Here is an 8,808-nt window from a genome sequence, read left to right on the forward strand (position 1 = left end):
TTGTTCATTTTTAAATGGTTTTATGTGACGTGACTTTCACACCAATGAAATGAAATATAAGTAAATAAACAAGCAAGCTCACACCATCGAGAACATAGAGGATGAATTTTAAGGCGGCAAGAGGTGAGGAAGAACATCCAGGTGGGAAGCTACCACAACAGTCTGAGCGAGAGATGGGACTGCCTTAGAGTCTCAGTCAGCTCACGCTGCTATAACAAAATACCGCAGACTAGGTGGCTTCATAAATGACAATCACTTATGTCTCACAGTTCTAGAGGCTGGAAGTCCAAGTTCAGGGTGTCGGCGTGGTTAGTTGCTGGTGAGGGCTCTGCTCCTGGTTTGCAGACAGCTGCCCTCTCGCTGCGTCTCACGCGGAGGACAGAGTGAACATCTCCTGTCTCTTCTTATGGAGGTGCTAATCCCATCATGGGGCCCCACCGTCATGACCTAATGACCTTCCAAAGGCCCCACCTCCTTATACCATGACATTGGGGATGAAGGCTTCAACCTGTGAATTTGGAGGAACACAAACGTTCATTCCGCAGCACTCAGCTAGTGTAGTAGCAGCGGGCATGGAAACAGGCGGTGGGATTTGAGGTCTGATTTGGAGGTCGAATCCACAGGGCTTGCTAGAGACAGAAAGGAGTGTGGGACTCCCAGGTCTTGGGTTAACTGAGTGGACAGTGGTTTCACCCCCAGCTATATCTTCCAATTTAAAAAATTCATGCATGTGCACACACATATGTGTACACACACACAAACCTGAACCTACCCTCCACATGTACGCACCCACGTACATTTGCACAATGCACACAAATGCAAGCACATGTACACACACCTGCACACAACAGATAAATGCACATCCACGTGCACACATGTGCATGCACACACAGGCACACACATGCACACATGTACACAGACCACACACAGAGATGCACCCCACACACGTATGCACCCACCTGCGCACACATGCACATGCAGGTACATACCTGAACACACATGCACACAGCAATAGGCACCTGCACACATATATACACACATGTACACATGCCTGCACACACCTGAATACACACACCCACACGCAAACAGCACACACATACGCCTACAGACTCATGCGCGCACACGCACATACGTGTGCACACACACACTCCTCACTCCACTCTTGTATTTTTCACTGCACTTGTCGCCGTCTAAACACTACATATTATTTGCTTATTTATTCGGTTTCTTGTCTCAGTGCATCAGAATAGGCGCTCTACACAAGCAGGGGCCTTGGTCGCCCTTGTTCGCTGCCACGTCCTTCAAACCCAGAGCGGTGCCTGGCACACGCAGGAAGTCCTCAGTGTCTGGTGACCCAGTGAACGCAGCGGCCAAGAAGGGAAAGCTGGGGCCTCCCCTCGCAATCCACACCTGAGTCATATTTTCAGAAGCCTCTGGAAAGTGTGAGAGACACTACATGAGTTAGAGTGAGACGGCCGGGCCGGGGGTGGCAGGGGACAGGAAGAAGAGGAAGGTGAGTGGGGAAGGGGGTGGGGCCGAGCCCCGGCTCTAAAGGCGGCCCCGGGGCCCAGGGGCGCCTGTCTGCAGCCTGCGCAGCTCAGGAGTGTTGGGCAATTTCGGTTTCCTCTGAGGCTGAAGGGACCCGGGCAGAGCCAGCCCTGCCCCCGGGGCGTCGTGGGGCCACGTCTGTTCGGCATGGAGGAGGGAGTCGTGCGGCCCTCAGTGTTCTCGGTGGAAGGACAGACGGACATCCCGTTCAGGAGGCTGGGACGAAGCCGCGGGAGACAGCCCTGCAGCGCGGCCCGCGCGGGTCTGGGTCTCCTGCTGTTTGCGATGGGGGCCGGGCTGGCCGTCCAGGGCTGGTTCCTGCTGCAGCTGCACTGGCGCCTGGGGGAGACTGTCGCCCGCCTGCCGGTGAGCGGGGCCTGGGGGCTGGCGGTGTGGGGGGCAGGTCTCCTGTGCCATTTGTGTGTGTGTGTGTGTGTGTGTGTGTGTGTGTGTGTGTGTGTGCGCGTGTAGGACGGGGCACAGACTAAGAGCATCCACGTTGACCCTGAGTGGCTGCCGCCAGCCCAGGACAAGTTAATTCACCTCTCTGAACCTCGGTCTCCTCATCTACAAAACAGAAGCGCCCACTTCCTAGGGCATGAAGTACCAATGAAGTACCATATGGCAAACGTGGTGACTGGCGGTGGCTGGCCCACGGCATGTGCTCAACCCATTGGAACCGACGCTGCAGCGTTGCTGGGATTATCAGCTGTGCCCTCACCAGTGTTATTGGGATTGTCGCTAATCCTCTTTGACCGTCTCAGCCTGTGGGAATCTCTCTGTCCGGCTGTTTCCAGCTGGCCGCGGAGGTGTCTGTCTGTCTGTGTGCCGCCCCTGTGGGTCTGTGTGTGCTCCACACCGTGCCCATGTGGCTGGCCCTTTTGGGTCTTAGATCTTTATGTCACTTCTCCTTGTGTCTGCGTCTGGTGGCCGCATGTACCCATGTGGTCATGTGCTGCCAGCCTGGATACATGTGCCCACGTGTCCCCATGTCTACCTGTCTACAGCCTGGTGCTGTGTGTCTTATCTCTGGTCTCTGTGTCTGCAGATATACATGGATCCATAAACCACGTGTCCACATGTTTCACTCCATGTGTGTCTGCTCAGCGAACCATGTATGTGTTGTGGTCTGTGCCCTGTGTCCGGTGTCCATATTCTCGGGCTGGTGTTCGTATGTCCGGCCGTCTGGATGTCCAGATATTTCTTTTTTTAGAGACAAGAGTCTCATTGTATTGTCCAGGCTGGAGGGCAGTGGCACGATCACAGCTCAGTGCAACCTCCAACTCCTGGCCTCAAGCAATCCTCCCACCTCAGCCTCCTGAGTAGCTGGGACTACAGGCATGTGCCACCGCACCTGGCTAATTTTCTAATTTTTTGTAGAGATGGGGTCTTGCTATGTTGCCCAGGCTGGTCTCAAAACTCCTGGCCTCAAGCGATCCTCCCCCCTTGGCTTCCCAAAGTGCTGGGACTACAGCCTTGAGCTGCCACCCCTGAGCCTATTTTTTTAATATTCCTTATTTATTAAACCCTTCTGTAGTGCATACTATGTACCAGGGACCCTAATACGCTCTACACATATTAATTCATGAAATCGTAAGCAAGCAGTATTCACAACTCCATTTACAGAGAGGGAAACTAAGGCACTGGGTGGTCATGAGGCTGCTGCTGGCGGGATGTGTGTGTGTATGCACGTGGCCCTGTGTGCGTGTCTGACGGTGCTGTCTATGGCCACTGGCCATGTGTGTGAGTAATGCCGGGGTGTGGCCCCCGCCACAGGTTCTCACCGTGGGCTCTTTCTGCATTTTCAGGACAGAGACGCAGGCTCCTGGGAGCAGCTGATGCAAGGTGAGTCGGGGTCCCGATCCCCAGGAGGGAGGTGGGATGGTTCCCACGCTGCCCCCACCCCTCAGCATTGCCCAACGTGATTTGCACAACTGGTCCAAGCCCCACGGGTGCCCCTCCCCCAGGCCTGAGAAGCAGAAGTGTGGGTCACTCCGGAAGGGGTGGGGTTCACTCCGAGAGGTGGACGTGATGACCCCTCGGGAGGCTGACCCTTAGCCCCACGATCTTTGCTTCTAACCTCTGACCCTCTTTCCCCAGAGCGGAGGTCCCACCGTGTCAACCCGGCAGCACACCTCACAGGTGAGGGGGACCCTGGGTCCTGGTATGGGGCAGGGGGCAGGGTGTCCTGGGAAGATAGGACAAATGCCCCAACATGTCAGCATAGTCATTCATTCATTCATTCACTCTTTAAATATTTATTCACAGAGTTGCCGAGAGCACAGGCTCTGGGGGAGGGGGGGATAGGTATTTCTAATTTTATTTATTTAACTAACCCTTATATAGTGCTTACAAGGCATCATACACTGTCATAAGCTTTATACATATTAATCCTTTGGGCCATGGTGGCACACACCTGTAATCCCAGCCCTTTGGGAGGCCGAGGCAAAGCTCTGGTCCTACCTCCGAGTTCTCATGGGGCAAAGGAAGAAGCATGGTGCATTCAATGTGGGTCCAACAGGCTGAGACTTCAGAAGGTCCCACGCAGGCTGGTTATTACTACATGAGGCCAAGAGTTCGAGACCAGCCTGGACAATATAGTGAGACCCCATCTTTACAAAAAAATTAAAATTAAAAACATTTAAAAATAATTCATTAAATCCTAAGCAGGTACTATTCATGTCTCCATTCTACAGAGAGAGAAACTGAGGCACACAGAGGTTACGAGGCTGCTGGAACCGAGGTGTGTTCCGCTCTGGTTCCTTGGTTCCGCCAACTTGCAAGTTTTGATGCTTTCTGGCAAGTCACTTCATGGCTCTGTGCCTCGGTTTCCCCCTTGGCAGAACGTGATACTTTGCCTCTCTGTGCCTCAGTTTCCCCACCTGCAAAAGGGGATGCAATGATTTAAGATGTATACTAAGCGAGTTGCTTTGCTTCTCTGTGCCTCGGTTTCCCCGATGTGCAAAGCGGGGATAAAGTGAATTATGACATAAAGCAGCCTAGCAGAGAGATGGAGGCTCAGAGAGGGTGCAGACTGGCCCAGGGTCACACAACAGGAGTAGGACACGTACTGACCGGCAGCTCCCCTTTGTCTCTCTCTCTCTCCCCCAGGGGCCAACTCCAGCTTGACAGGCAGCGGGGGTCCGCTGCTGTGGGAAACACAGCTGGGCCTGGCCTTCCTGAGGGGCCTCAGCTACCGCGACGGGGCCTTGGTGACCTCGGAGGCTGGCTACTACTACATCTACTCCAAGGTGCAGCTGGGCGGTGTGGGCTGCCCCCAGGGACTGGCCGGCGGCCTGCCCATCACCCACGGCCTCTACAAGCGCACGCCCCGCTACCCCGAGGAGCTGGAGCTGCTGGTCAGCCGGCGGTCACCCTGCGGACGGGCAGCCAGCGCCCGCGTCTGGTGGGACAGCAGCTTCCTGGGCGGCGTGGTGCACCTGGAGGCCGGGGAGGAGGTGGTCGTCCGTGTGCCGGAGGAGCGCCTGGTGCGACTGCGCGACGGCACCCGGTCCTACTTCGGGGCTTTCATGGTGTGAAGGGAGGCGCGCGGCGGACGGAGCGCGGGTCTGAGGCGGAGACCTCAGAGGGTGTCTCAGGGAGACGAAAAGCCAGCGGTCTTGGAGGGCCCCGGGGAATCCAAAACTCGGAAGACGGAGAGCTCGGTGGGCACCTCCAGGGACCAAGAACTCAGACACCCCGAGAGGCTGGAGACCCCCGGGCGAGGGGTAAAGCGGATTTGCCTGATATTCAGGAAGAACGGGTGAGGGGTGGGTATTTATACTTTCGATTCAGAAGAAAGTGGCGCTCGGGATTCCGGGGAGCCGCCCGCGGAAGGGAACTTGGTCAAGTTCCCCACTCTCGCGAGTACGAGCAGGGGGCGGCAGGTTTATCATCCGGACTCAGGACTCATCCGGCAGAGAGCCGGGCCCCTCCCCACCTACAGTCATGGTCATATACTCAAGTCCCACCCACGGACTGGTGGCCACGCCTCAGCCTAGTCACAGGACGTTACGCTCAGAGACACAGCACACAGCAAGGTGCTTCTAACCGTTTAGCAGCCAGCTCTCCTGGGCGCAAGGAGAGGCTTTGTGGTGTTCGTTTGCCAATTTCCATGGTGTAAATGCCGCCACTGTGGCTGGTTTCTGGCTACCCACATAGCACCGACCGGCTGGCTGTGTCCCGTCGCTGCTGAGCAGACATGACACAAGAACACCACTGCTGGGCCCTCGGCAGCCAGCCCAGTGCTTGCTGATTGAAAGACGGGAAGACAGAACGACCACGCCGTCAAACCTATGGCATCACAGGGAATCTATCACGTGGCTACGTAACGTCCCTTCTGTTTCACAATGACAGACTCATCCGGGCAGAGCCTCAGACCCCCACATAATCACATGGAAGTCATAGCGTTGCAAACAGTCGTGGCACTGCATGGCAACCATCTACAACACAGCCACACACAACACACGACCACAGGGTCACCCACAGGGGTGTCACCGTCACACTTGGCAATGCTCGTCCCATCAGATGCAGACGCACCCATCACGGCCAGACCCAGTGACACACACACAACATCACAATGATAAACACACGACCACAACCCACACACACATACACACACAGCCTCAGGGTTCCTCCCCGGCCAAGACTGACACACCCTGGGGTTAGGACCAGACCTTGTTTACAGCCCTGGGCCTCTTGACTACTGGTCCGTGAAATAAATGGGAAACGGTCGCACCTGGATCCGTCTAGTTCTTAGGGGAAGAAATTTGGGGTGGGATGCCAGGCCCGAAGAGCTCCACGGGAAAGGGAAGAGTCAGGTGGGGAGGGGGGGCAACAGTCAGCAACAGGTGTTGGCTCATAGAGGCAGAGTGATGGATGTCATGACGCACAGAGGTCATTTTAGCAGGAGAGAAACCTGAACCCGGTTAGCCCAGCTCCCTGCAGGAAATGTCAGGGAAACCAAAGACCCCTCAAATCCACAATTCCTGAGGAAGGGGAGGCTACCCCCTGCAAGGCACCCTTATTGAATGCATACAGGAAGGAGTGACAGACCCCCCCAAGCCAGTGGCAAGCCTGAAAGTTAAGTGGGTGCATGGGAAATAGGGGGTGGGGGAGGGGCACATAATGATATGCATGCAAATCAGATGATCTATGCAAATGAGCAGTATCAATGTGGCTGAAGGGAGGTCTTAATTCCTAGGACTCTAGGATGAGGGCTCAGATCCCAGAGGTGAGTGAATTATCGTTATCATTATTGTTGATATTGTTCTTGTCATCGTTGCATAGTTGCACCAGGACGAAGGAAACTGGCTTTGCAATCAGATGGTCCTGGGTCCCAAGTCCTCTCTGTCACTTACTAGCTGTCTGACCTTGAACAAGTCCCATTACCTCTTGGTGCCTCAGTTTCCTCATCTGTAAAATGGGGGGCAGGGGGAGGAGTGTAACAAGAGTATAGGTTGAGCATCCCTAATCCAAAAATCCAAAATCTGAAACTTTTTTGAGCACTGACCTGATGCCACAAGTGGCAAATTCCACACCTGACCTCCGGGGACAGGTTGCAGTCAAAATGCAGGCTCGCAACACACAGTTTTACTCAGTGTGCCTAAGGGAATGCCCTCTCTAGCTGGGATATATCTTTCCTCACATGCTGGATACGTATGTCGTGTTTTTTGCTCTCATGTACTTATGTGTGAATAGCGTAAGAAAATGGTTATCAATAGCCAATAAATTCAGAGTCAGGAATGATGGTTACGCCACACAACCACAGATCATTCACGTGAGGGACTGCGAGAGTGACACCTTTGCTTTCCGCGGACACAAACTTTGCTTCGTGCACAAAATTATTACGCATAGGGCATGAGATTACCTTCAGGCTCTATGAACTAAGGTGTATGGGAAGCATAAATGTATCTTGTGTTTAGATTTGGGTCCCATCTCCAAGATATGTCATTATATATATATATATACAAAAATTTCAAAATCTGAAAAGCTGTGAAATCTGAAACACTTCTGGTCCCAAGCAATTCTGGGTAAGGGATGCTCAACCTGTATTTGCCTCCTAGGTTCGCTGTAAAAATTAAATCAGTTCAGGCATGTGAAAAATGGTTTGCTCTGGTGCCCGGTACACAGTAAGAGCTCAATGAATGTGCACGTGCCATAAGGATTGAGAAATATTAAATAAGAATGGCATTCACTGGGCATGTTCCTATGCCAGGCAACTTGTTGTGAGTTACATCTTTATATGACATGCCTTGGCCCTGGGCAGAAACTGTCATGGTCTTGACTATTTTAGATGCAGAAACCGTGGTCGGAGACAGGCAGGGATGCCCTCCACCTCTGCCAAGGGAGCACGAAGAAGCCAGGACCGTTTCCTGCCTCCCTGCCCTTGCGGGCTGGTGGGAGGTGGGAGAGCCCCAAATGCCCGGCTCCAGCCCCCACTGGAGTTTCCTTCACTCTCATCATGGTCTTTCAGTTTCCGTGGCTTTGATGAGGAAACCAAGGTGTGGGGACGATGTATTTATAAAAGCCGGCAGCAGCAGCTACCAACTTCCGCCTGGGGATGGAACCTCTTGCTAAGTTTAGCCTCCAAAAATCATTCCGGGAGGGGCCTCGCAGCCTTGAGGAGCAGGAGGGACGAGGAAGAGGAGGTGGGGAGAGAGGGAGGTGGAAAGAGAGGGAGGAGGGGAGGAGAAGATGGGAGGGGAACACGGGAAGGCCCTCCATGCGCAAAAATCCCAACTTGATTTTAAAGAAGGCGTAGGGGCAGGGAGCTCCTAGCTCAGGCCACTGACCTACTTTGTGATTTCTGAGAAACTTATCTACTTCGCTTCCGCTTTTCACCTCCTGTGGTCCAGGATGCATCCTCCCCCGCTACCCCCCACCTGCCACTGCCACCAACTCTTCCTCAGGACCTGAAGTCCACCATCTTCCCCTTACCCTCCACGCCCCAAGCAGGAAACCCCTCCTCCTTCTCTTCAGCTCTCACCAAGACCCAGAGGTGGTAGAAGTAAAAAAATAATGATGCTAAAACAAATTATCCGCCGGGCACAGTGGGCATTTTGAGAGGCCAAGGTGGGAGGATTGCTTGAGGCCAGGAGTTAGAGGCCAGCCTGGGCAACATAGCAAGACCCCTTCTTTAAAAAAAAATAGAAAAATTAGCCAGGCATGGTGATGCACACCTGTTGTCCCAGCTACTTGGGAGGCTGAGACAGGAGGATCACTTGAGCCCAGGAGTTGGAGGCTGCTGTGAGCTATGAT

At 53.9% G+C, this 8,808-nt stretch overlaps 1 protein-coding gene across 5 annotated transcripts in view; it reads left to right on the forward strand.

Annotated features, from left to right (window-relative positions):
• Positions 1 to 6,569, forward strand: part of TNFSF14 (tumor necrosis factor (ligand) superfamily, member 14) — an 8,194-nt gene extending 1,625 nt beyond the window's left edge. For 2 of the 5 annotated variants that reach the window (XM_012646310.1, XM_012646314.1), the window contains 4 exons: positions 1,238 to 1,914; positions 3,357 to 3,393; positions 3,649 to 3,690; positions 4,660 to 6,569. In XM_012646310.1, coding sequence (XP_012501764.1) covers positions 1,696 to 1,914; positions 3,357 to 3,393; positions 3,649 to 3,690; positions 4,660 to 5,087 — 726 coding nt within the window. In that variant the 5' untranslated portion in view covers positions 1,238 to 1,695 and the 3' untranslated portion in view covers positions 5,088 to 6,569. Of the gene's footprint in view, positions 1 to 269; positions 413 to 1,237; positions 1,915 to 3,356; positions 3,394 to 3,648; positions 3,691 to 4,659 lie in introns of all 5 variants that reach the window. The other 3 variants (XM_012646311.1, XM_012646312.1, XM_012646313.1) reach the window with 3 other exon arrangements.
• The last annotated feature ends 2,239 nt before the right edge of the window (positions 6,570 to 8,808 follow it).

Source organism: Propithecus coquereli, unplaced genomic scaffold (assembly GCF_000956105.1).
Source record: "Propithecus coquereli isolate 6110/MARCELLA unplaced genomic scaffold, Pcoq_1.0 Scaffold241, whole genome shotgun sequence".
Taxonomy (NCBI): Eukaryota; Metazoa; Chordata; class Mammalia; order Primates; family Indriidae; genus Propithecus; species Propithecus coquereli.